The sequence below is a fragment of the Trichosurus vulpecula genome, chromosome 6, assembly GCF_011100635.1.
Source record: "Trichosurus vulpecula isolate mTriVul1 chromosome 6, mTriVul1.pri, whole genome shotgun sequence".
In the NCBI taxonomy this organism is placed as follows: domain Eukaryota; kingdom Metazoa; phylum Chordata; class Mammalia; order Diprotodontia; family Phalangeridae; genus Trichosurus; species Trichosurus vulpecula.
Window position 1 is genome coordinate 221208460 of NC_050578.1, and position 27996 is coordinate 221236455.

The window sequence follows — 27996 nt, forward strand, 5'->3', positions numbered from 1 at the left end:
TCCCCAGGAAGGGCCTTGGTACCCTGTAGTCATGAGCACTAGCACTTTTCTTGGCTCTGGAACCGTGACCAGGTTCCCTGCTGTCTTATAGCCACAAGCACTAGCACTACTCTCTGCCTCAGAACTATGACTAGAGACCCTGCTACTTTGTGATCGATCATGAATTCTCCTCTCCACCCTGAAACTGCAACCCAGTACTGCTTATGGGCACTAAAGTTGCAAATCGGCACCAACTGCACTCAGTGCCAGCAAAGAGTCATCCCCTGTAATCTCTTTCTGGTCAGTTGTCCAATCTTCTTGATGTCTCTGTGTTGAGAGCTCCCAAAACTGTTGCTGCTACTGCTGTCATGGCCACCTCCAAGGCCTACAACTGGTACTTCTGCCACATTCCAGGCCAGCTCCCACCCCAGTGTCATAGACCTGTCCTGCCAACCTACTAAGTTATCTTAGGATGAGAAACTGTTTCACTTTGACATTTTGCCAAAGTGGCCACTCCAAAATTTGATTTGAGGAGTTATTTTAAAGTTGTTTGGAAGGGAATGTTGAGAGAGCTCAGTTGGGTTGCTGCCAATGCTCTGCCATCTTGGCTCCACCCCACTTCTCCTTTCAATCTGACTTCCACCTCTGCCCACTGAAACCACCCTTTTCACGGTCACCACTGAGCACCTTGTTGCTAAACCTAGTAGTTTTTTTTAAAGCTCTTATCCTTATTGAAATCTCTGTAGCATTTGACACAATTAGCCACTAACTTCTTCTGGGACACTCTCTGATCTTAGTTCAGAGATACTATAAATCTAGCAATTTATTAAGGAATTATATGTAGATTTTCCTTAAGAAGCTTGAGCTATTGATCAATGAAGATCATGAAATGAAATGGTAGAAACTGTGCAACATATCAATGCAGGTTGTAAAAACTGCATGTGGATATAGATGAGAGAGATGGGATGAAACAGAGATGACTCCCCAGTTATGAGCCTGTAGGACTGACAGGATGAGGAACAGACACTGGCAGGAAGATAATGAGTTCAGGTTTGGAGATGTTGAGTGGAGGTGATGCTAGAATATTTAGGTAGATTTCCAATTCCATTCCTAATTTTTTTTTTATGTGGTCCCTCTCACATGTCATTTCCCATGCCTGGAATACTCTCCCACTCCTCTCAGATCACCTCTAGTGGAATGTAATTTTCTACTTCATGAAGGCTTTGTTGTTGTTTAGTCAATGTTAGTCATATCCGACTCTTCATGACCTCATTTGGAGTTTTCTAGGCAAAGATACTGGAGGGGTTTGCCATTTCATTCTCCAGCTCATTTTACAGATGAAGAAACTAAGGCAAAGAGGGTTAATTGACTTGCTCAGGGTCATATAACTAGGAAGTAACTGAGGCCAGATTTGAACTCAGGAAAATGAGTCCTCCTGACACCAGACTTGGCCCTCTCTGCACTATAGCACTGCCTAACTGCATCTTCTTGAAGGCAAGGGCTGCTTAATTGTTACTTTTGTGTCCTATATCTAGCATAGTGCCTGGAAAATAGCAGGTGCTTAATGAGTAATTAATAATAATAATGATACCTAGCAGTTACATAGTGCTTTAAGGGTTTGCAAAGCACTTACAAATATTCTTACTCTGTCCTCACAATAAGCTTCGGAGGTAGGTGCTACCATCATCCCCATTTTATAGATAAGGAAATTGAAATCCATAGGGTCCCTACCATAGGCCACCCCAAGGTGTCCATTTTGTTTTATTTTCTAATGATTTTGTGTGCTTGTCTCATTGGGCCAATTATTGGGCTCCCTGGGCAGGGCAGAGCTTGAGTTTTCTTCTAGTCTTCCCTAAGGGTCTAGGACAGAGTTGGGCCCACAGATGGAAAACAATGAAGAAGATCATAGGATCATAGATCTAGAACTGCAAGTCTTCTAGTCCAAAGCCTTTATTTTACAAATGAGGAAAATTAGGCCCACAGAAATTAAATTACTTGCACATATCAGACAGGGACTTCGGAGGTCTTCTATTATGCACCCATGTTTCACAGATGAGGAAATTAAGGCTTAGAAAGGGGAAAGGATTCAACTCCAGATCCCCTGGTTCCAATCTAGAGCTCCTGACACTGCAAAATGTAGACACCAGGGTTGGAGAAGAGCCAGTTCTCAGTGGTGAGAGAGGCTCAGAGGGAGCAAGGAAGTCTGGGATCTAAGTTCCTCATCCTGGATTGGTTTATTTCATGTCCTTGGGCAAATACAGTTATCGAGCCTTTCCCCACATTTGCATAAGAAATTAAAGGGGAATTTTGGGGGATTTATGTGATGTGTGAAGGATGGCAAATGCTACAGAGCCTATGACCAAATACTTAACCCAAATTTTGCAATAAGACACTGTAAACACCCCATAAAAATAAAATAAATAAATAAATGATAAAGATAAATATAAATAAATAAAAATAAAATAAATAAAAATAAAAAAATAAAAATTCAGACTTCTGATGGGAAGGCCAAAAATTTTATGTGGATTTTCCAGACCACAGGGGTGCTGTACCACTAACCCCCACCATGTCTTCCTTTCCCATCCAGAAGAAAGGCAATATTAGTCAACTAGCATTTATCAAGTGTGCCTGCTATATGCCAGGCTCTGGAGACATACAAAAAAGTTGTAAGACCAGCCCTGCCCTCAAGGAGCTCACAGTCTTAATGAGAGAAACAACTTGCAAACTGTATACAAACAAGATATAGACAGGGTAAGTTGAGGGTAATCTCAGAGAGGAGGCACAAAGATTAAGGAGGACAGGGAAAGTCTTCTTGCAGAAGATGAGGCATTAGCTGAGACCTGAAGGAATACCAGGAAACCAGGAAGCAGAGATGAGGAGGGGAGTGAGTTCCAGGCATGGAAGAAATCTGAATGTGGCCTTGGAAGGTCTGGGGAAGAATTGGAGTCTGTCACAGGTGGTGGCACAGCATTCATATTGCTGATGCCCAAGCTTTGCCCATTCCAAAGCCTGGTCCACTTTCCCTTCATCTTCCCCCCATCTTCCCTTATGTGGGTCACTAAACCAGCTGGGTGCAAATCTAGAAGCGGCTTTTAAAGACTTGGCTCAATTGGCTAAAAGGCTCTTAGAGGATTAACTGTAGATTATAGTTTAATAATAAATGGAGCTGAGGACATTAGCATTTATCAAACCAAGAAGGTAAGGAGAGGTTTTAGTGACTCTAAGTAGCTGCACTCTGTTAGAAGCGCTGCATTTTAAAGACTATAAGTTATCCATGTCCCTGGTGTTGTCAGACCTAAGATTATTTTTCTGTGTGTATTTTGCTATTTCTTCGATGCTTGTAATGATAATTATTAATAGCTAATATTAATGTAATCATTTTAGATTTACAAAGTATTTTATTTCATTCTCTAAATATATTTTACAGAGAGATAAACTGAGGCATAGAGAAGTTAGGTGACCAACCCAAGGTCACACAGCAAGTGCTAGGCCTGGGATTCAAACATAGGTTTCTTCTGACTCCAGGTTCAATAACTCTTTTCACTATACTTCGTTGTCCAGCATTCAACACAATACTTGTAACATAGTAGGTAATTAATAATTGCTAGTTGACCAACTAACTAAAAAAATGCAAAAGGGCATAGTCTCTCTAGCTGGCTTTTCTCTGTGATGGTTCCCCTGACCCTGAAAACAAAGGTGAAAGTTTAGGAGCATCTGCATGTATTATATGTTACTTGATTTGCTCATTGAATTCAACAAGCATTATTATGTACCTACTATGGCCAGACACCATGCTAGATGCTAAGGATCTAAAGATAAAAACAAAACAGTCCTTGCCCTCAAGAAGTTTATATTCACCTGGGAAAGACAATATAGCCATATATAGATATACACAAAAAACAGGTAGAAGGTAACTTTGGAAGGGAAGGCACTAATACCTAGAAAGACCAGGAAAGGCCTCAATCAATCAGTTAGCATTTATTAAGTGCATACTTTGTGCTAGACTTTGACTAGATAAAAAAAAAAAACCTGCATCTGAGTTATATCTTTAAAGAAATTAGAGATTTTAAGCAGTGTAGAGGAGGAGAGAGAATTCTCTAGGTATCACAAACAGCCAATTTAAAGGCACCAAGCCGGGACATCTCCACATTCCTTAACTGCACTTATCCTTAAAGTTGGCTTTTTCTCAAATATTCCGTTGAGCGACTGGGTTCTGGAAGCCTGTCCTGAGTTTCCATTGCAGAGCGAGGCCTCCTTCTAGACTCCAGGGCAGATCATATGCAGTCTCTTTCCCAATTCTCCTATTGTTTTCCTGGTTTGGTCTTGAAGGGATAGACAGGGAAAGAACTTGACTTCTCAGGGAACCTAACTTGACTTTTGCCTCTGTCCAGGCTTTCTCAGGGCTGGTCTCCAACTTAAATCATTTTATGTTTACCTTGAGGATGCAACCTTTGCCAGTAAAAGGCCATTGGAGAGAGAAGGCTGCTAGAGTTCAGCTCCATCTCTCTGAGATCCAGCCAGAGCACATAACAGCCTTTTTCATTCATTCTGAACCTCCTGGGAAGGATATCATTCCTTGTCTCAACTCCAAATTGTAGCATGAATTATTTGTGGAGTTTTAGGAGGAAATTCCTCTGAAGACAAGACATGGGCCAGCTTCCTGATTCAGCCTGAATCAGCAATCTTTTTTTTTCTAAATTGCCAGACCCTCCCTTTGCCTCCTGGGATGCCCTCTTCTCTTCCTTCCAGGCAAGTAAGTCTGATGTGGCAACCCACTCTTGCTCTTTCTACAGACATTTCTTATAATTAACCAGCAAGCATTTACTGTTACCATGTGCTAGGTGTTGGGGATGGGGGTTTGGGACAAAGACAATGAATGAAAAAATCTCTACTCTTATGTTTTCTAATGTGTGAGACAAGTACATATGTAAATATATACAGAATAAATGTAAGGAGATTAAATGCCCATAAGTCAAAATAGTTAGATAGGATGCATTTGGAGAAGGAGGGTGGTAGCAATGGAGGGCATCAAGAAAGGCTCTATGTAGAAGGTGATCTTTGAGTAATACCTGGAAGAAAAAGGAATTCTATAAGGCAGAGGTGAAGAAGAAGTGCATTCCAGGCATCAGGGACAGCCGATGCAAAAGCAGGGCAATGGGGCATGTCCTTCACCCCTGAGTGTCCTCTAGAAGGTGTGTTCATTCAGCTTGGGGCTTCTTGGGAGAGTGAGGGGCAGGGTCAGGCTCTCCCATGTTGGGGTCCTGGGGGCCCTTGTTTCCCACAGTGCTGTTGCTTAAGATACAAGTCTGGCCCCACTATGCATCAGGTGGGCCATGGGCTTAGACAGAAAGTCTTTGTTCCTTGTCCCTTATTCATGGGGTGGGGACTGCATCTTTTCTAGGCTGGGTTCTACTGGGTTCATTTCTATCTAATTGCAAAAAGATGCTGCAGGGCCCCAAGTTGTTACTAGATGCTGAAATGGAGTGGGGGTGGGGTGGTTATCAATGGGGCAGAGACAGGGACAGAATGTGCTCCAGGCACCAACCATCGACATAGAGGGGGAACAGAGCAGATGTCCAGTGGGGATGGGGGTCAGGGTCACATGGTGAAACCTAAACTTCTGGGAGAACAACCTGTCCTGCAGGTTGAGAGTTAGGCTGGATGGAACATTTCTTTTGAAAAAAAAAAGCCTTTGCAGGAAAGTAGTGGGCCAGGGTCTTGCAGCCAGTTTGACAGGAGAAACAATCCTCTTTGCGAATTATTTTTCTCAAACATAAACTAGGCTCTTATTTCCACAACAGCTTGTACAACTCACCTGAGACAAGTCTAGACTCTTTAAGCCAGAAGGGACCTCACCCCTACCTAAAGTACCCAAAGCACAAGTGACCTTTACTGTATCCATGACATGCACTTGTCTTAAATCTCTGCCTGAAGGCTTCTGGTGGCGGGGAGCTCACTCTCTATCTCTAGAGGCTGCCCTGCTTCTGAGTTAACATCCTCTTTGCTTTAACTCTATCCTCCCCTGCCCCCGCCTTGTTGGTCCTTGTTCTTTCTGCCCTTGGGGGCCAAGAATTGTTCTCATCCATGTCATCCACATGACAGCCCTCCAGATACTCCAAGACAGCCATCAAGACCCATCTGAGTCTTCTCTTCTCCAGCTCAAACATCCCCAGTTAATCCTCATTGGTCACCCTCACCATGTGGAGGTTTGTCAGTTTGTCATTGTTCTTCCATCAAATGCAGTGCCCAGAATTGAGTGTAAGAGAAAAGGCACTTTTGGATGCAGAGTCAAAGGACAGCTCTGGGGTTTACTGGCTGTGTGCTTTTACGTGCTTAGGGTTTCTGTTTCCTCACTTATAAAGTGAATGTGTTAAACATTGATGGCCTCTGAGGGCCCTTCCAGCTCCTGATCCATCATCCCACTCTAGGTGCAATCAGGTCAATATAGCACACCCGGCACAATCGCCTCCCTTGTTCCAGTCATTCTCAGGAGGGAAAAGCATCTTCCCAGACTGTCCCCAGCCTCATAGTGGCTGAACCTTCTGAAATACCTTTGGAGTAGTGAATTAATGATCAGATATTAATGCATTGTATGATCAAAAAGGAAAGAATGTGTGCTCCCTCTATACCTCTGTTTTGCAGAATTCCTAGCTTCCTTCAGAGTACTGCTCAGGTACCCCCTCCTACATGTCTTCCCTGATCTTCCCCACCCCAATTACTAGCACTGTCTAGCACATCCTCCTCTCCCCTCCTCTCCCTCTGTCCTACCTCTCCCCTTCCCCACCTTTCATTCCCCTCTTCCCCTCCCTTATTTTCCTCTGCTCCCCTCCTCTCCTCTCTTACCTTGTTTTAATTTATATTTCTTATTTATGTGAGTGTTATACACTCCCCCTCATAAGAATATAAGCTTTCTGAGGACAAGCCTTGCTTTGTTTTTGTATTCCCGTCACTTAGTAGAGTCCCTTGTATACAGTTGGTATTTTAGAAATGTTTGTTGAGTTGCACTGAATAAAACTCCATTAGGATAATCAATCAGTAAGCATTTATTAAGTGTCTTCTGTGTGCCAGACACTGTGCTAGGCATGAGAAATGTCAATAAAAAATGAGGCAGGTGTTCAACCACTGCAGGCTCTTCTCATTGGTGAGTTCTCCCCAGAACCTCCTTTTTTGGAAAGGGGCCCAGTCCCACCTTCCCTGATTCTTTAGACTGAGCCGCAAGCCCTTATGACTTCCCCTAGCTTTCAGTTCTCCTTTCATGGATTCTCTTTCCCGATTAGAATGGAAGTTGCTTGAGGGCAAGGGCATCTTTTTGCTTATATTTGTATCCTTAGTACTCACCACAGTGATGGCATGTCTTAAGTATTTAAAAAGTGCTTGTTGACTCTTGGCTGAGAGATTGCCCTCATAGTGATTTCATTTACATGAAGAAGGAAATGATACTGATACACATGTCCTATAGTATCTTGCCAAGTCACTAGGGCCATAGATTATCCCTGGGTTCCATTCACTTTGGAGTTAATGCATGAAAATCATATAGGATCCTAAGTGAAGGCTCTAGGTTGATTGTGGTGTATTGTTAATAGGTACAGGGTCGCATGTGTGAGCCTCAATGCTGTCAGTTTGCTTTCCAAAGAGGAAAGAAAGCTTTATCCTATTGCTACAGATCCTGGCCCTGATGGGTTGGTTGATAGGGGACTGGGCTAGTTTGGTGCACTGAATACACACACACACACACACACACACACACACACACACACACACACAAACACACCATGCACCAGGTGACAGTAGGTGAAGGGGGAAAGGACATCCCTGGTTGTCATTTGAGAGCATCCCTTCTACCTGGGCAGGATGAGCCTGGATGGGGCTGTGTGCAGGTATGATGGTGTTTGAAGTTAGGTCCAGGATCTGAACTGAGTCATGGCTATGGTAGAGAAGGATGTCCCCAAGTGTCAATCAGATAAGGATTGATCCAAAAGGGGAACATGTTTTTTATTCAGCCATCGTAGGAAGTCAGGCAGCCATACTAATTGGATCCTCTATTTTCTCTTATAATTGGGGCTCTGTCCTAAGAAACATAGGCTGTCAGTCTGTGTCCAATAGCCCAATCAATGTTCAGATACAGTTGTCATTATTCCTCGTGCTGTGTTTTTATGCTCATGATGATACAGAAGCATGCTTGCAATGATAAGCTTTGATCTCTCTGTCACATCTTATCATCCCCTTTGACTTTTAAACCCAAGGAGAATACAATTATCTGATTCTGACCTTGCTTTATTTTTTTTTTTGAAAAGAGCTTAGTCTGCTGAGTGGATAAAGTCTAGCAAGCAATTGCAGAGGTCTGCCAGAGGATACTTTTGAGATTGAGTTTGGGTAAACCTGCTTTATTCCTTCAAGAGAGGTGGAGAGATAGACAGAGTATGTATAAAGGCAATCCCATGGGGTTGAGTGGGGCAGGAAGTGGCATGGGGGCATTGACCCTGGCAAGACAAGGCAAAAACTGGTCTATCAGAGCCAAGAGACTTCCTCAGCTCTCTCTAGGTGGTAGCTGGGTCTGAAGACCCTGAGAAGTGGTCAGCACAAGCCTGGCATTGGATTTCCAAAATGGACACGAAGGCCCTTGACCTTTGGTCTGTATGCAAAATGTTATAGTTAAAAAGATTATTGGATTTGGAGAAAGGATACATGGGTTCAAAATTCTAGTTCTGGTATTTATTAGTGCTTCTTTGAGTCTCAGTTTGCTCATCTCTAAAACGGGGTTAGTGATATCTGCATTATCAATCAGAGAGATGTGAATTAGAGTTAATGAAGGCTCTGGAGTCAAGATCTAGGTTCAAGTAATACTTCCAGTGATTACTACCTGTGTGATCCTGGGCAAGTTTCAACTGGTGAAGGGGTTTGGACTACATAGTATCAGAAATCCTTTTCTTCTCTTCATCTATGATTCTAAAGAAGTGTTTTATTAATTTTGAAGTGCTATTGTAGTGTGACTTGTTGCTGTTAACTGCTGTTGCTAGTGTGTCTTTAGGATAGGAGAAGTAGGAAGACTTTAGGCTAGTTATTGAGCACCCCCTCTGGCCTGACATCCCCTCATTACCCCTGGCATGGCATCATTGGAACAAATTGATTCCACATTAACCTGAGGTCAACCTTCCAGCCATTGCTTTAGGATGGCATCTCTGACCTATAAACAACCTGAGACTCAGGTTCAGACTTGACTTTAAGATGCCTAAAGGCTCATCTTGAATTGTGTGGCTCAATTCCTCAGTTATGTAATCCAGTGTTCTCTGGAGCTCAGGCATCAGAGGATGCTTTCCTCAGTCATGTGTTCCAGTGTATTTGGAAGCTTAGGTGTCAGAGGATGCTTTCCTTGGTCATGTATTCCAGTGTTCTCTGAAGGTCAGGTGTCAGAGGATGCTTTCCTTGGTCATGTAATCCAGTGTTCTCGGAAGCTCAGGTGTCAGAGGATGCTTTCCTTGATCATGTAATCCAGTGTTCTCTGGAGCTCAGGTGTCAGAGGATGCTTTCCTCGGTCATGTGTTCCAGTGTATTTGGAAGCTTAGGTGTCAGAGGATGCTTTCCTTGGTCACGTATTCCAGTGTTCTCTGAAGGTCAGGTGTCAGAGGATGCTTTCCTTGGTCATGTAATCCAGTGTTCTCGGAAGCTCAGGTGTCAGAGGATGCTTTCCTTGGTCATGTAATCCAGTGTTCTCTGGAGCTCAGGTGTCAGAGGATGCTTTCCTCGGTCATGTGTTCCAGTGTATTTGGAAGCTTAGGTGTCAGAGGATGCTTTCCTTGGTCATGTATTCCAGTGTTCTCTGAAGGTCAGGTGTCAGAGGATGCTTTCCTTGGTCATGTAATCCAGTGTTCTCGGAAGCTCAGGTGTCAGAGGATGCTTTCCTCGGTCATGTAATCCAGTGTTCTCTGGAGCTCAGGTGTCAGAGGATGCTTTCCTTGGTCATGTAATCCAGTGTTCTCTGAAGGTCAGGTGTCAGAGGATGCTTTCCTTGGTCATGTAATCCAGTGTTCTCTGGAGCTCAGGTGTCAGAGGATGCTTTCCTTGGTCATGTATTCCAGTGTTCTCGGAAGCTCAGGTGTCAGAGGATGCTTTCCTTGGTCATGTGATCCAGTGTTCTCTGGAGCTCAGGTGTCAGAGGATGCTTTCCTCGGTCATGTATTCCAGTGTTAGGCATCAGAGGATGTTGTGCCTTGCATTTCTTGACATTGATGAGCACTCACAGCACATAGTCAGTCCTAGATGGTGGCTAAGATACACCGTGCTTAATGTTGTAATGTTCCAAGATAAATACGATTCATCTCCACATCCTGCCTAGCCTGCCTGGCTAAAATAAGCACCCTCAACAGAGTCCTGAGTACACAGCCCCCCAGGGCAGCCTCTGCCAAGGAGGACAGCTGCACATCCTGCCTAATCAGCCTCTGCATTGCAGGGGAGTTCATGGAAGGAGGGGCCTCTGGAGAACTGCATTGTTCAAGAGACCGAGGCCACTGGGGCCCTTTTCTGTGAGTGTGGAGCCTCAGTTTAATTTCATCTGAGCAGAAGCATTCATCAAGAGCCTATGTAGCATTGCCCTAAGGGTGGATTCAATCCAACTGAATTTGACAATTGTATAATGATGATGAAGAGGCAGCTGTAGTGGATAAAGAGCTGACCTCTGGCCTCTGAGCTAGGAAAACCTGGGTTCAAGTCCTATATTTAACACATTCTGGCTGTGTGACCCTGGCCAAGTCAGCTTCCCTGATCTCCCTTGCCAGCAATGGCTTTCCCCCTTGGACTTCATGTAGCCCTTCATTCTAAAAATTCCTGCTGCACTCATCATGTATTATTTGGATTATGGTTATCTATGTTTGTGTTTTATCCCTCTGCTAGAATAAGGCAATTATGAGGTAGGGGAGAAAACTCTGTCAGTGGGACCAGGAAGACCTGAATTGATGTCTTCCCTCTGTATTTGAAGTCTGCCTGATGTAGGCAAGTCATTTAACCTCTTAAAGCCTTAGACAACCCTCACAGGGGTGGGGAACCTGTGGCCCTCTAGGACCTGCTGCAGGTTCCCCACCCCTGCTCTAAGACAATAAGTTGCAGAGAAGGTACCATCTTGCATTAGTAGAGAGAGTTTCCTAATCTGGGAGGAATATACCTCTTTATCTCAGAAGTTTTCTTGTATTTCTCATATTATTTCTTATGTTACAGTGTTCATGTTTTTTGACTTGTACACTTCTTGGATATTATAATTCTTAAGTTTTTCCCTACACACCCTGTCTCTTGTATGGAGAGGATGTCTTCTTTTAATGTTATTGCTTTTTTGCTTTTCTTCTTTGATTGACTTTCATTTTTGTGTATTTTTATTCCCAACCAATTATTCTCTCTTTTCTTTCATTGATGAGACTGGCCATCACAGATTCAAGTTTTTATATTCTGCCATTTTTTTCTGCTGTGCAGGCCATAACTTTGCTTTCACAATTCATATTTCCCTTTGAAACCATTCAGGAACATCCTGTTGTGGTTCCATGCCCTCTTGGTCACAGGCTCCTCTGCCTTATTAGGTATTAGGTATTGATTCATTTTCCTTTGTTTTACAATATTTATTCATAAATGTCTGAATTCTTTTACCTGATCTGGAGGCTACATTCCCTTCTGTTATTAATCTTCCCTGTTCTTTTATGTGCTTAAGTTCAAGGTTTCTTAACTGAATTTTCTTCCTCCTGAGATCTTCGGTAATTTCAACCTTCCCCCCCTCCACCTTCTTCTCTTCCTCATTCTCAGTGGATCACTTTCTGACTCCCTCCCCTTTGAAGGTAGTTTCTCTGGGAACTCAAAGACACTTTGGCCTCCTCCCACACTGGGTAACTCATTTTTCATCAGCCTTGATCTCAACCCCAAGTGATCTGGGGAGAGGGCAAGATAGCACTGGCCTCAGGTAGATGCTGGGCTCTTTGCCTTAGGCTTAGTGGAATATCACACCCACACCTACCCTAGTCCAGTTGTCCTTGTTCCTCAGTTCTTTGGCTGAGTTCTATGGCAAAACAGAGCACTTCCGCCCTGCTATCTGAGCCTGAGGAAGCTTTTGCTTTTTGGTTTTCCATGGTACTGGGGAAAGAAAGGAGGGTAGAGTTGCATTCTGTTGCAAGCAGATGGGTTTGCTTGCTTAGACCTGCTGCTAGGTTGTGATGGAGGAAGTGCTAGGAGAGAGTATTAGAGAGCATTAGCCTTCTCTGCTATGATTTCATTCATTTTCTCCCCTGTTTAGGTTTTTGATGTCCTAAACCATGGAGACAACTGAAATTACTTTATCCTACTTGGGAGAAATTTGAGAGGTCATAAGGATTAGAGAAAGTGTCCTCCATCTTGTTGATCACATGACGTCATCCCTCTATCTATATTGATGAAGTCACAGGTTCAGTCTTTATCCCTATAATGATGATGAAAACAGTAGTTCACATTTCTATAGCACTTTGCAAAGCATTTAAAATACGTTATCTCATTTGATCCTCACAACAACTCTATGGGATAGGTGCCATTATTATGCCCATTTTATAGATGAGTAAATTGAGGCTTAGAAAAGTTTGCCTAAGATCACACAGCCAGTAAGTATCAAAGGCAGGAACCTGAACTAAACCCAGTACACTTTCCACTATGTCTACTCTTTTCCAGGCTCTATGCTTGGCACTGGGTATATAAAGGTCAATACCTCACAGGCCTTGTTCACATGAAGCTTCAAATTATTCAATTTTAGGTTCCATGAGGTCAGAGATTGTCTTTCTTTTTCTTATTTTTATCCCCATTGCTTAGCACAGACCATGGCACATAGTAGGTGCTTAATACATGTTTATTGAATTGATTCAAATTGAATGGCATGCAAGCAAGTAACTTTGTTATAAGGGTGAACATGATCAATTCAAAGAAGAGTTCATGGTCAAGTGCTGTGAGAGATGGGAGGAGGAAGCAGCAAATGAGTACCATCATGAGGAACTGAGCCCCAGACTTTTGACTCTAAGCCCAGGTCTCCTTTCTCTTCACCACATCTCTCACTGGAGTGTACACAGTAGATACTTAGAAAGTGCACCCTTGGTGCTGATGGTTAGTTCTTCCCTGGCTAAAGCTGGCCATTGCTTCTTCAAGCTGCATTCCTAGGGGCAGGCACCAGGTGGCGCTGCCCATCAGGGAACTGAGAGTATGACCAGAGCCTTCTAGAGAGGCCTGAGGAGCCAGGGTAGGGTGGTATGGGTTAGCTCCTTGACGCAGCTTCTCCAGAGGGCTGGTAGGGTTTGTTACTGATCCAAAGCTCTGGCCTAGAGGGATAATGAAAGTTCTTAGTGTAAGTCTCGCTGTTGTTGACAAATGCAACCTGGGAGCCTTGAAGTAGGGGTTGGAGATAGAAGAATAAAAAGCTCTAACCAGGCTCCTGTTTCCTTACCCAGGGAAAGCCACGAGGTAAAGAGCTCTCCTGCTGTTTGACTTTACAATAACTAGGCAATGTGCTCTTGGACCAGCTCCAGCCAGAACTCAAGAAAAACTCAGAATCACCTTTTCAACAAACTCAGTTCAGATCATTTATTAAACACCCTCAGCCCCTGAGGGCAGATAAAAAGTTGAGAGAAGAGAGTGCCTCACTTTATATTCTAGTTAAGAATCAAGGCACAAAATAAAAAAGACACAATACATGCTTTTACATAAGTGTAATAGAATGGGACAGGGGAAAGATGCTATATGAGGTCCATGGGCAAAGCTATTATTGTCAGGGCCATCAGGGAAGGCTTCTTGGAGGAAGTGGCATTGGAGTTGGGCTTTCTAGGATGGGAGAAAGGGAGCACCTTTGTGCAAGTAGGTTCTAGCCACAGGAAGCAACTTAAACAAAGGCATGAGGCAAAAAAAAAAAGTATCTCAAGTGAAAGAGAGGAGGTAAAGTGGCTAGAGTGTAGGGTCCCTGGAAGAGAGGATCCTGAGATAAAGTTGGAATGAAAGAGTAGTGTGGGATTATGGAAGGCTTTGAGTGGCTTCTTCTGCCATCTCACTCCTCTTTCTGATTTTTCCTTTTTTTTCTCCTGATGACCTCTCCTAGAGGTAGGTGTTGATGCGTGTCTTGAGCTTTCGAGAGAAGTCAGGGCATTTCCACTGGGAGGAGAGTCTGAAGCTGCTAAGTCCTCTTAAGGACTTGCCCCTAGCCTGCCCTCGGTGGGCCCAGCATCTGCCTTGCTTTGAGATAACTCTGGAAAAGGAATTCCCCATGGATTTTCTAGGATAATTGGGTTCATTAGGAAGTCATCAATTATTGAGAGTCCACTTTTACAAGGCAAAGTAATGGATGATATGAAAGGGTATAAGATTCTTGGCTTCTTGGAGCTCACAGTCTAAGTTAGTAGTGGAAGGGAGGGATCAGCCTGGGAAACCCAAGTAGAAAATTAACATGAGTCATCATATGTTAAACATATCTGGAAGAGGGTAAGTAAAATGGCGAGAGGCCTTAAGACTATGCCAGTCAAGGAAAAGGTTGATGGGAGTAGGGGATACTTGACCTGGAGAGGAAAATACTTGGGAAAGGAATGAATTAGCACATGATAGCTGTCTTCAAGTATTTGGAAGACTATTCATGATAGTTTGAAAGACTGTTCAAGACTGTTTCAAGTATTTGAAAGAGGTACCTTGGTATAGTTAAGAGAGAGCCCACCTTGGAATCAGGAAGGTCTGGGTTCAAGTCCTGCCTCTGACAGTGTCTGGAACATAGTAGGCACTTAATGTCTATTGACTATTGATTGTGTGTTCCTGGCCAAGTCATTTAACATTTCAGTGTTTTAGGCCAAATATCAAACATGGAACCTGAACCAGATTAAAATGTGATTGGGAGATATTTGTTTGAACAAATAAAAGTACAGTAGAACACAGATAATGTTAGTTTGTGGTTGTCTGTCACTATGCTGCCACAGGAATCAGGGTTTAATGGTCTCCATTTTCTGTTTGAGTTTGACACCACTGTTCTAGGCTTTTAGATTTGCAGAGCAGTTGTGATCTGCATTGATGAAGGGGACTTCTTCACCAAGTTTCTTCAATACTACAAAAAAAATCACATCTAGACCAAAACACAAACAAATCTCAAACCAAAGCCATTAACAAAAGAGATTAAATTTATAGTGCTTGGCTCCATAGGGCTGAACTAGGGGAGGAAGGTAGAAAAGGGGCAGACAGAGGCTTGATGTAAGTGAAAACTTCCTAACAGTTAGGGTGATGCCCAAAGTGCAATAGGCTGTTTCCAAAAGATAATGGATTCCCTGTCTTTGGGGGTCTGAATACCCCCATTTTATAGATGAATAAACTTCATTGAGTTAATTAAAGAAGGGATTCTTGGTTAAATTGTAGTCAGACTAGATGGTGGCTGAGGGTCCTTCAGTTCCATAATTCTATGGGACATGGAGAGCATGTAAGGTAGAGGAAGCAGTGTCAACAGTGACAGAGAGATTGGAATGGGAAGCCTATATTCTGGAGACCCTGAGTAGATCAGCTTGGTGGGAGTTGAGGTTACTTAAAGAAAAGCAGTTTGACAGTAATGCTGAAAAGGTGGGTGGGGATCTCATTGTTCAAGGCCCTAGATGCCAGGCTGAAAAACTTAAGTTTTATCCTATAGATATGGAGAAGAGTTTCCAGCATTAGATTTCATTCAATTCAATAAACATTTATTGTGTGTGTGTGTGTGTGTGTGTGTGTGTGTGTGTGTGGGTGTGGACCCCTGGTAGCTAGGTGGCACGGGGGATAGATCATGAAGTCTGAAGTCAGGAAGCCCTGAGTTCAAATCAAGTCTCAGATACTTACTAGTTGTGTGACCCTGGACAAGTCACTTAACCTCTTTTTTCCTTAGTTTCCTCAAATGTAAAGTGAGGGTAGCAATAGCACCTACTTCCCAGGGTTGTTGTGAGGATCAAAGGAGGTAACTGTAAGGCACTTTGCACAGTACCTGGCACATATTAGGCATTGAATAAATGCTTATTCCCTCCTTCCTGTGCTAGTTTCTAAGGATACCAAAAAATGCAGTCCCTGCCTTCAAATAGTTTTTATTCTACTTTAGAATGCTCTAGACCTTGGATGGTATATACAGAATGAACCAGAGGCAGAGAAACCAGAACAAGGACAGAGGCTATTTCAATAGCCCTGGCTTGGAAGTAATGAGAGCCTTCCCTAGGGTGGTGTCTGTGGGAATAGAGACGATGGATGTAGAGGAGGTAGAAGCTGCAGACCTTGGTAACCGAGTGTGGGAGGCAAGGAGGGGGAAGAGTCCAAAGTCCTATGACTCAGGTTATAGCCTGGGTGATGGAGGGGGCGTTGGTGCCATTAATAAAACGGAGGAAGTCGGGGGAGGAGCTGGCCTGGGTTGGGGAGGGGAAGACGATGAGCTTGGATTTAGATGTGCTAAACTTGAGGGACTGACTGGACTCAGTTGAAGCTCCATTTCTATTGATCAATAAGTCTTTAATGAGCACCTCCAATGTGCTTAATGAAAAGAGACATTAGATTTTTGCAGGGAGGTTAGTTTTCTTCCAAACTCAATGTTGATGTTTAGTGCAGATGATGGAAGATCTCATGAGAGTTTTCTAGTTTCACTCCACAGATCCCTAGGGATTGGGGGGTTCAGGGAGGGAGGGGATTCACTTTACCAGTGCCCAACTGGCAGGTTGCCAGATCCTTTAAGTCCTGACATATCAAAATATGAATGGTGGAAGAGGGGAGATTATCTAAAAAATAAAAAAAAGACAAGGAACAAGTGATTCTCTCCCAACCTGGTAAGTGCTTAGCCCAGTGCCTGGCACATAGTAGGTACTTAATAAGTGCTCACTGACTTGCATCCTGAGATCTGGATGGCATATTCTCTCCCCATGGGCAGGACTACTTCTTTTGCATGCAAAGTTCTCTTGATCTCTCCATGTTGGTGTTCTGATTTGGGTTGGATATTCTAATTGCCATCCTGAATCTTAAAAAGATGGAAATTGGATTTGGGCAGTGGCCCAGCCAAAGCTGCATGTGGCAGGCACCCCTTCCCTCCTGTCTCTGTGTTCTTCTTCAGCCTTTGTGAATAGATTCTCTCCCCTGAGCCAGCCAGCCAGCCAGCCGGCCAGCCACCCATCCACCCACCCTGAGAGCTGGTTCCAGAGAATGGACAACTCGTCCTGTTGCTACCAGGAAGCAGACAGAAAGGCTGTATGATTTTAAGTTGAGGTTCTCTGCTGCAAAGAGCCATCCTAGGAGCCTTACCCTGCTCCCCTCCCCCCTCTGAGGTTGACAGCTGGGTCTTCTGTTGTTTATTCTATTCACCTTTGAATTCCCTTCATTCCCAGTCCTGGACTCCTTGGGGTTCTGGGACATGCTGGCTGATGTAGTCACCTCCTCCCCTCCTGTATCCTGTCCCCCTCCCAAAATTATGGTGTCAGCATGCTTTAGCCACACAGAATTTGCTATAAATTTTCCCCCATAAAGCCATCACATGCCTTCCCATGTGTAGCTCTTGTTGCCATGGCATCAGCCTTTATACCTTGGATTCATTGGCACAGCGCACAGACCAATACAGAGTTGCTACACCCCAGTGCTGATGCTGTGGGGGGAGGGCCCCAAGCATAGAACAGAGACCACGAGGCAATGCTGGGGCTGGGGCCAACAGGGGCTTCGACTTGTCCACATGGATGGAAGGTAAAAGAAGTGGCATTCTTTCTTCCAGGGCTCATTCTGGCTTGGTGCCCCCAGCAGCTGTTTCTTCTCCCCTTCCCTTCTCCCTCCCCAATCTTTAGAGTCTCAAAGACAGTGTTAATTTTTTTTTAATTCTCTCCCTTTCCTCAATCTTCTTCCTATTCCCTCTCCTTGGGCATTGTCAGGTCAGGGGTCAGACAGGGCTCGCGTCTAAGGTGTCCACTTCATCAAGAAGGAGTTGGCCATCCTGGATTATTGTGTCAAAGCTACTCTGCCAACTCCCTGTGCACTGAGGCTCCTTGGAGAGAGTTGAGTCTCAGTGGCCATCTGTGCCTAGCTGCAGCTGCTTTGCATAACTGAGGTCCCCGTTGTAATTAGCAATGAGCTACCAGACCTTGATTAGGCTGGACATATGGTTTCTTTTCTTGGTGTTTGTGGCTGGGAAAGGTTAAAACTGCCAGGAAGCAAAGAGCCCTTCGTAGAGAGGGAACCGCAGCAGGTGGCTGACAAAGCAGCATTCTGCTAATCAAGCTGGGATTCTTAACTTGAGATTCATGAAAAGATCTCACGAGGTCCATGAACTTCGTTGGGAAAAAAATTACTTCCCTTCTTTTTTCACTAACCTCCAACTGAAATTTAGGATTTCCTTCAATTATTTTAAAGAAACGTTCTGAGAAGAGAGCTATAGATTTCCCCAATTTGCCAAAGGGGTCCACATAAAAAAAAACCATGAAGAACCCTAGCAGCTAACTAGTGTCTTCCTCTTTGAGATTAATCATAATAGTATTAATAATTGCTAACATTTATATAGTATTTACTATGTGACAGGCACTGTGCTAAGTGATTTTCATATATTATGTCATTTGATCCTTACAGTAACCCTAAGAGATTTCAAGTACTATTATTATCCCTATTTTACCCAGATGGGTAAACTGAGGCACAATAACCCTGACAGAGCTCAAGTACTATTATTATCATCCCTGTTTTACAGATGGATAAACTGAGGCAGACAGTGATCAAGTAACTTGCCCAGGTTCACACAGCTAGTGTCTGAGGACAGACTCTAGGCCCAGAGCCCTATTCACTAAACCACCTAGCTTTAATATATACTATATAAAGTAGTGTATGTACTTATATATATGTTATATCTGTATGTAAGTTGTAGTACCTAGCTATTTTCACATTCTCTTCCCCAGTATAATGTAAATCCCTTCAGGACAGGCACTGTTTTTGCTTTGCTTTGTATCCCCAGCACTTGGGTCAGTGCATGACACATAGTAAGTGCTTTAATACGGCAAGTAATCATTGCCTGCATGGCCCTTCAGTTGACTACTGCTTTCCCAAGGCAAGGGGACCAGAGGAGTTAGAGAAACCGAATCATCAATAATAGCCATGACCAAGGACTCAGGCTCCAGGATTTTGTGGTGTGTGGTTGATGAGGCCTCAACTTCTGTGCCAAGACACAAGAAATAAAAAATAACTAGTCCCGTGGACAAAGTCTATCTATCCTCATCTCCCTCATTTAATTTAGGGAGACATCTGCTGTTGGATCCCCAGATAGATCAGCTGCTTGTTGAAAGAGAAGAGCTGCAGGCTAGAGCCCCAGGTTGACAGCATAAGGGTGATCAAAATGGTGCTCCTGCAGGATGGTAGCCTTGCCTGGGATAAAAGTGAATGGTTCTGAAAGCAGGGACCAGTGGCCTGACCTTCCCATGACTGACCCCTCAAGAAAACCAGTGACTGATCACCTTCTGTGGACAAGTCCTCTGCTAGCTATTGTCATGGGGGATACAGAGATGAAAAAGACACCGGTGGTCCCTGCCCTGCTGGAGCATCCAGTCTAGTTGGGAAAATCATTGCATTATAGGTATAGAACTGGAAGGAACCTGTAAGGTCATCTAGTTCCCCTCATCTTAAAAGAACTGAGTCTTAGAAAGGTGAAGTGATTTGCCCATGGCCACACAGCTAGTAAGTATCTGAGAGGGGGGATTTCAATCAGTTCAGCCTACTGTCTGCTATGCCATGTTATCTTTAATGGCAACAGTCTTAATAGTTCACATTTACGTAGTGCTTGAAGGTTTGCAAAGCACTTTATTTGTCATCTCATTTCAGCCTCACCATAACCCTGTGAGGTGGGCACTATTATAATCTTCATTTTACCAATGATGAAAGTGAGACTCAGAAAGTTGAAATGACTTGCACATGGTCACACAGCTAGTAAATGTCAGATCAGATGTAGAATATGAACTTAGGTCTCTCCTGATACCCAGTCTACTATACCTCAGAAGAAAGAAGACAAATATATGTGAAAAATTAAACAATACAAGAGATGTGACAAGGTAGCATGTGATTAAATTTCCAATGAATTGTATCTGCAGGAAGTGAGATCAGAGGGAGAGTTCCCTGTGGTCTGGTGTGGGTTGGGAAGACTTCCTGGAAGAAGAGTGACCTGATCTACAGTTAGGGCTGGGAAGGAAATGAATACACAGAGGGAAAGGGATGGGTGTGACTCCACAGAGCCTGGCAATTAGCTGTCTAAATGGAGATGAATGTTCAGTCCTTTATATTTGGGTCTTATTGATGAGAAGCAATGGCCTGGGAAATAGGAGATCTGGATCCTAGCCCTGGCTTTGTTGTTAGCTTACTGTGCAGCCTTGGCAAGCTTAATTCTCTCTACACGGCAGTTTCCACCCCAGTAAAATGAGAAGGATTGGACCAGTGGGTCACTGAGGGCCCTTCCAGCTGTAAGATTCCATAAGGTTGAAGCAAAGGCAGTTAATGGTCTGTGGTTGGCCTTCCTTGGTATAATGCTCACAGAAGAGAAGAGAAAGAGAAGATTTTTAATTTTTACTTATATTGTGTAAAGTCACTTATACTCAATGCTTTGAGGGGTAGGGAAGGAAGTAATCTTATTAAAATGGTGACTTCCCTACCTACTGCAATATTATTTAATTCAGGGCTTTGAATGTGACCGGAGACAAGCATGATCTGGAGTCAAGACCACTCCCTACTCTAATCCAAACCATTCCAAAAAACCTTTACTTAGTGCTAAGCACTGGGTACTAAAGACAATACAGGAATTAGGACAAGTCCTCAAGGAGATTGCATTCAATTGGAGCTGGGGGTACAGAGACCAAATGAAAAGTAAAACAAAAAGATGATCCCTGCCTCCTACCTTACACACATCTTAACATGTGTGTAAAGGCACGATGATTTAAGAAGGGAGAGAACACTAACAACCAGGGAAAAGAGAAGAAGCTTCCTGGAGGAAGTGTCTCCTGGGCTGTGCCTTGGAGGAAGATAGAAATTCTTGGATGTGGAGATGAGGAGGGAAAGCCTGGCCCATAGAAGTAGGTGATTAGTAAATGTTAAGTGTTTGGTTGATTGATTGAGCCCCTTCAATCATAGGGGGCAACTTTTGAAAGGAACAGAGGCAAGAGGTGGAATTCTGAGTTTGCGAATCTTCAAGCAGAACAGTTTGGTTGGAATCCAGAGTGCTTGAGAAGAGAGAAACCTGAAAAGATAAGCTACCACCTTCTGTAGAGGGCTTTAAATGCCAAGCTAAAGAGTTTGTGTTTTGTCCTAGAGGTGCTGGGACACTGGGCATTGTAGTTTCTAAGAGTAGCATGCTAATAGTCTCTTTCTATTCCCTGAGTATTAGGTAGATGACAGATAGATAGATTTATAGATAGATGATAGATACATAGATAGATAGACACACATTTGTGGGTAGATAGAGAGATGGATAGAAAGAGAAAGAAAGATAGGTAGGTAGGTAGATAGATGGAGAGAAAGAAAGAAAAATAGGTAGATAGGTGGATAGAGAGAGAGAAAGATGGATAGGCAGATACATAGGTGGATGGATGGATAGATAGATAGAAAGAACATTTATTAAATACTTACTATGTACCAGACATTGCACTAAGTCCTGGGAATATCAATACAAGCAAAAAAAACACATAAAGGAGAGCTAGAAGAGGGCAGGACACAAAGCTGCTGACCAGGAGATGGAAAAGTCTGGAAACTGTTGAGTAGAGCTGGGAATGAAGTGACCATAGCTTGGCCACTTCATAGCTTGTGGAACGGTGGTCCAAGCTAGGGACTCATCAATCAGGAGAGTGGGCCTCAAGGTGGAGACATGTCTAAGTTGGAAGCCTACTGGGGAGGGAATGGAGAAATCCAGAGACTAAAGATCAGCACTTGGAGAATGCATGCCCTTTCTCCTTGTGGCCTGTGTTTTAGAGCCTGTGACAGTGATCTTTGGCAGCTCCCTAGATCCCTCGGCACAGTGAGAAAGGAGGATAATATCCCAAGTGGAGGATCCAGACATGGTAGACTACACTCCTATATATTACCCATTGGTAGTAGACTCCACTTGCTTCCAAGGGCAAGAAACCCAGAGTCAGACAAAAATCCCTTTCAGTAGCCTGACCACTTTCCGGTGCTCCTCCAAATGATCCAGGCACTTTCTTCACTATCATTAGCCTTATCTGCCCCCTGCCCCTCTCCAAACACATTGTTCCTATTGAGGCAGAGGTGGGCCTCCCCGGATCCTGGTGGGCTGAAGGAGTTTAAGAGCATTGGCCTGATCTCAGTTTTGTTTAGGCCTTGAATATGAGTTGAGGGCATTTGCACATCCTCTTTTACCATTTTTCTCCGGGTAAGTTGAGGCCAGCTGAAGCATGTCTGCTTTCTCCACACTGGTAAGACTGTGCTTGGCAGTAGTGGAAAGAGGCTCATGGGATGGTCTTCCAGGGCCAATAGCTCCTCTTAATTAGGACTCAGGAGGCTCTTTGTTGTTGCTGAGTTTCTGGCCATTTCCTCTCATTGCCTCTTAGGAGGAGTTAAATTTGCCCCAAATGGAAACTGCAAGGCAGAGAAGAGCTCCCATCCACAACTCAGACACTTTGACCCAGTTGTAGATTCAGAGTTCTAAGCATTTCCAAAATATTATGAGTAGTTAAACAGGGTCTGCATAATGAAAGGCTGGCTGTTCCTGATGAATAATAATAATGCTGATTACTCCTATTTCCCTTGTGCTTTCCTCAATAACCTTGTGAGGTAGGTAGAACAAGTATTCTTACCCCCATTTTGCAGAGAGGGAAACTGAGACTAAGGCAAAAGGATTTGCCCAAGATATATACCTAATATAAGAGTCCAGCTTTTCTGATTTTAAGTCCACCTTTCTTTCCATGATGCTACATTTGCTTCTCCTTGGGGCTAACACTGATGGAATAGAAAATGCATTGGTTGTGCTCAGTGGCATCAGCCCAGAACTGGACTGTGTTTATGTCTGACTATCACACCAATAGTAAATGATAGTCTTAAGATGTCACAACCTCTATGTATAGCCCTTCTCACCATTTTTCCCATGGTAGCTTAGATTCTATAGACTGTTGTTTTTATCTTAAAATTTTTTTTTTTCTGATAATGAACAGCAGAACTCTAACTAGGGAGGGGTGATTGGAGCTTTGTTGCATGACGCCAAAATTTAGAGGGCCCTGACAGCACTTGTCCTTCTTAAGCAGGTAGAAGCAAGTGATCTTAGCTAGCAGCAAAGATTAGTTGAAATAGGGCGCTGCTGTATGATGCCCTATTTCCCCACCTATGCTAGTGATGGCCTCTTCAGCAGTCGCCTCATGGCATGGCATGGTCTTTGCCCACTGGGGAGGTGATCAAGGGAATCCAGCTCCCCTTCATAGGATCCTTTACCCCCAAGGTCTGAGTCTCTTCCTTCTAACTCCCAGCTCTGAGGAATATCAAGTATTATGCATACTTTCCTTGGTCTTTGTGTGTTTTACATTTTTATTCTTAATATAATATTATTGTTATATTTTAAATTATATTTCATTTTTTCAATTATCAAGCATTATTTTTCTTCCTCCCCTTTTTCCCCCTCCTCCCCAATAAAAGAAAAAGAAAACCCTTATAACAAATATATATAGGGAAGCAAAACAATTCCCATATTGGCCAAGTCTAAAACTACGTGTCTCATTTAGCACATTACTCCATAACCTATGTATTAAGAGGTGGATAGGTAGCATTCTTCATTGTCAGTTTCTGGAATCATGGCTGATCATGTGCTGATCAGAGTTCTTGAGTCTTTAAAAATAGTTTGTTTTAACATGGTTGTTATAGTCGGAATTATTCTCCTATTTCTGCTCATTTCACTCTGCATTAGTTCATACATGTTTCGCAGGTTTCTTTGCAACTGACTTTCATAATTTCTTAGAGTGGGGCTATCCAAAACACGGCCGTGCACTCCCACACAGTCCATCTATGTCTACCACAAGCACAGAAAATCCACACAAAAGCTTTAGTTAAAGCATTTATGTCAATTTCCATGCCCATAGTAAACACAGGTGGGCCACATAAAATCACCCTGCGGGCTGCATGCAGCCCATGGGCCACACTTTGGACAGCCCTGTCTTGGAGCATAACAATAATCCATTATATTCGTATATCATAATGTTCAACCGTTCTCCAGTTGATGCACATATCCATAGTTTGTTGTTCTTTACTATAAAAAGAGCTGGTGTATGTATTAAATAGTGGACTTTTTTCTCTTCCTTTGATCTCAATATAGGCCCAGTAGATGTATATGCCCACTTCAGTAACTCTTTGGGAACACTTCCAAATTGTTTTCCAGAGTAGTTGGACCAGTTCTGGCTTATGGAGAGTCAGAACCAACTGAAAATGCCTTAACAACAAAACATTTTTTATTCATGTAACTATAGATAGCTTAGATTTATTCCCTTGAAAATTGTCTCTTCATGTCCTTTGACCATTTACCAATTGGGAACTGGCTTTTTTTTTCTTAAAAATTGAATCAATACCTTATAAATTGTGAAAAAGGGTCTCTGTGAATTTTTTATCTTCCTGGTCTCATGTATTTTTTTTCTTTCCCAGGTGGCATGTGGGTCTGAACATAACCTGGCTGTGATGGGTGAGTTAATTTTCTTTAAAGCACTCTCTACTCCCATCATTCATTTGGCATGTCTGGAGTAAAAATCTGAGTGACTATGGAATGAGACGTTCTGGATTAAGGAAGTTTCCCATAGTATAGTGGGTCATCAGAAACTCTCCTTGACTTAAACCTTTGTTGAAAATATTCCTAAAATATTTGAGACCATTCTCCTATTTTAGGAAATCAAACTGAGTGAAAAAGCTTAAGTTTCTGTTTGGTGACTAAGGATCTTTTATTCTCTAGGATCATATTGGAGAGTGGGGGCATGGGGAATCACAATTGCTATCTTCTAATACTTAAGAAGGTTGTCGTGGGGAAGAGGGGTAGGCTGTTTTCAGCTTGGCCATAGTGAGCAAAACTAGAAGCAAAATGGGTAGAAATTGTAGAGTCATATTTTGGTTAGATATAGGGAAAACTTAATATTTAGAAATCTCTCAAAGTAGAATGGATAGGCTGTCTTAAGAGGCAAAAATTCTCATTTCAGGAGGTCTTCAGGTGAAAGCTGGTTAATAACCTAAGAAGGATGGAGTGGAAAGGGTCCTTAGGTTCCCCTAGGTGACCTTCTTAAAGCTCTGGGAAGCTGTGATCTTGCGAAGATCATTTCCCTGTGTCCTGGAATGTAGATATATGTAGTTGATTTAGGGGATTTGGACTGAATCTGAAAGCAGCTCTTTAGATAAATCCTCAGTCCTTGGGCTTTCACTCCCTCCCCACACCCCCTACCCCACAATTTGTAGAGGTGCTCCTTATAGTAGATGTTTGCTCAAGTACTTGGCATTTATTTGGTCAAAGATTCTGGTGAGTTGAGGGTTCCTCTCAATTGACTTTCCATGAATCAGGATTTTATTGCCCTTTTATTTTCATAAACAATCTTACCAATTAGCTCTGAGAAAACTGTTGGATCAGCAGGCTGAGGTACCATCTTCTTGGTCTAAATGAGAAGTACAAGCTGGGGTGACTGTTTGTGGAGACAGAATGAGTGGGGAGAGCAAGGAGTAGATTCCAAAGGGAGAAGGAATATTCTAGATAAGTCAGGAGAACAGTGGGAAGGAAGGAGAGGAGGGACAACATGAAACAATGGAAAGAACACTGGCTCAAAGACCAGAGGACCTGAATTCAGATCCCACCTCTGAGATGCACTAACTGAATGATCGTGAATGACCAAGTCATTTAACCTCAATTGTCTTCAGTTTTCTCATCTGTAAAATCAAAGAGTTGGACTAGATGGCCTCTGAGGTCCCTTGTAACTCTAGATTTTTCATCCTATGTAACAACAAATGCCAGTACTGGGACATATCATATGAATGAGGGACAGCTTGGTGTATTAGAAGGAACACTGACTTTGTAGTCAGAGGGCCTGGGCTCAAATTCTGGCTCTGCTACTTACTGCTTCGATGACTTTTGTCAAGTCACTCTCTTCTGTGTGTCTCAGTTTCCCACATATGGAATTAAGGAGTTGGACCAGATGACTTCTAAGGCCATGTCCAACTTGACATCTTATTCTATGATCCCTCTCTGGGTCTCAGTTTCCACAATTAAAAAATGAAAGGAGTGGTCACTAGATGACCTCCCAAGGACATTCCAGCTCTGTTTCTATATTCTCTGACATGATAGAAGCGTGGTGCATTGTTATTCTACCTGTAAACTTCATCCATGATCTGGATAGAGCCCTGGACTTGGAGTCAAGGAGACCTTGGTTCAAATCCAACCTGAACCATTTGAATCAATCAATCAATCAATAAATAAATAAACAAGTATCTGTTAAGCCATTTTAAGCAGAAAGAGTAAAAAGAAAAAAAAATAAACTGTCTATGACCTCAAGGAACTTACATTTTATTGGGGGGAGACATGGTATACTTAAAGCAGCTACTTCACAGGATTGTTGTGACAACATATATACACATACATACATATATTAATGTATATGTGTGTGTGTATTTACTTTAAAGACTTCACAAGACTTAAAATTCAATAGAAACTTGTGCTAGCATTATTATTGGCACTTTTCTTTACTGTTTGGAACTGTGCTGCTTTGTTTCCTTTCTCCAGGTTCTTGGGGAGGCGACATTCACCAGAGAGAATACTCGCTCTTGGGTTAGGATCTCACTGCGGCCAGTGACCCAGTTTTACAGCTCTGCCCATGGAGAGGTTAGAGCAATTCTAGTGCCTTTGACCAACAGCTTGAGGTCTGACCTACCTCAATGTTGAGCAACAGACTGAAGGAAAGCCTGTCTGTTCCAATGTTATTTCTTATTGTAAGACATTTGGGATGCCTGGGATGTAGTTTCCCATGGAGCACATGAGTACACTAGGTATAGAGCTATGAGAAACCTTGGAGACAATCTAATACAATACATAGGATCAAAAATCCAGAGTTAGAAGGGACCTCAGAGGCCATCTAGTCTAACTCTTCAATTTTACAGATGAGAAAACTGAAGACAACTGAGGTTAAATGACTTGGTCTTTCAAGATCATTCAGTTAGTGCATCTCAGAGGTGGGATTTGAATTCAGGTCCTCTGGTCTTTCCATTGTATCATTTCCCAATTTTACAGATAAATAAACTGAGGATCAGAGAATGTAAGTATTTTTCCCAAGGCTTCACGGCAAGTTCATGGCAGAGCCAGAGCTAAAGCCTGGGTCCAAATATTGGAGATACTTGAGGGGCAAAGAGACCTATTTACTTAAACAAAAGTTTATTCAAGAACCACATATTTCTTAACAATCAGAGTGGAATGAACTCCTTCAGAAGGTCGGGCTCATCCTTGCATTCTATCTTACTGTTGGAAGCAACTTCATTTTTGTTGCTAATCTAAGTTATGCTAGGAGGCCCAGAAGTCAGGGTGCCGGCCTTAGAATCAGGAAGACCCGAGTTCAGTCCTTCCCCACTTACCCACACCCTGGGCAAGTCACTAAACCCCTCTCTGTGTCAGTCTCATTCTCTGTAAAATGGGGATAGTAATAGCACCTACTTCATAGGGTTGTTGTGAGGCTCAAGTGAACATAAACTTTGCAAACCTCAAAGCATAATGGGAATGTTATTTATTTTCATTACTGTGCACTGATTGATTTGGGGCTGTGAGAGAGAACAGAGGTAAAGCATTTCAATTTCTTCTCTCTGGCGCTAATTAATAGGACAGAAGGATGATGTTTGGCATCCCATCCTCATTACTGTTTGGATAGCTATATGTCTGTTTTGGATCTGAGTATTAGATTTTAATGAGTATTTGTCTTTCAGTTTGAAAAACAAGTCTGATGGCTTGATAAGGTGTCCCTTTTCTCTTTGAGTGAAGCTCCCCAACTCCTCCTATACTCCAGACTATGTCTGTGAGAAGAGAAAGGGCAAGTTTTTAGCATCCAATGCCTGCCC

At 43.0% G+C, this 27996-nt stretch overlaps 1 protein-coding gene across 1 annotated transcript in view; it reads left to right on the forward strand.

The window, feature by feature from the left end:
• SERGEF (secretion regulating guanine nucleotide exchange factor) overlaps positions 1 to 27996 on the forward strand; it is a 250195-nt gene that overhangs the window by 131714 nt on the left and 90485 nt on the right. Inside the window, exon 12 of the mRNA XM_036765101.1 lies at positions 24571 to 24607. Coding sequence (XP_036620996.1) covers positions 24571 to 24607 — 37 coding nt within the window. The remainder of the gene's footprint in view (positions 1 to 24570; positions 24608 to 27996) is intronic.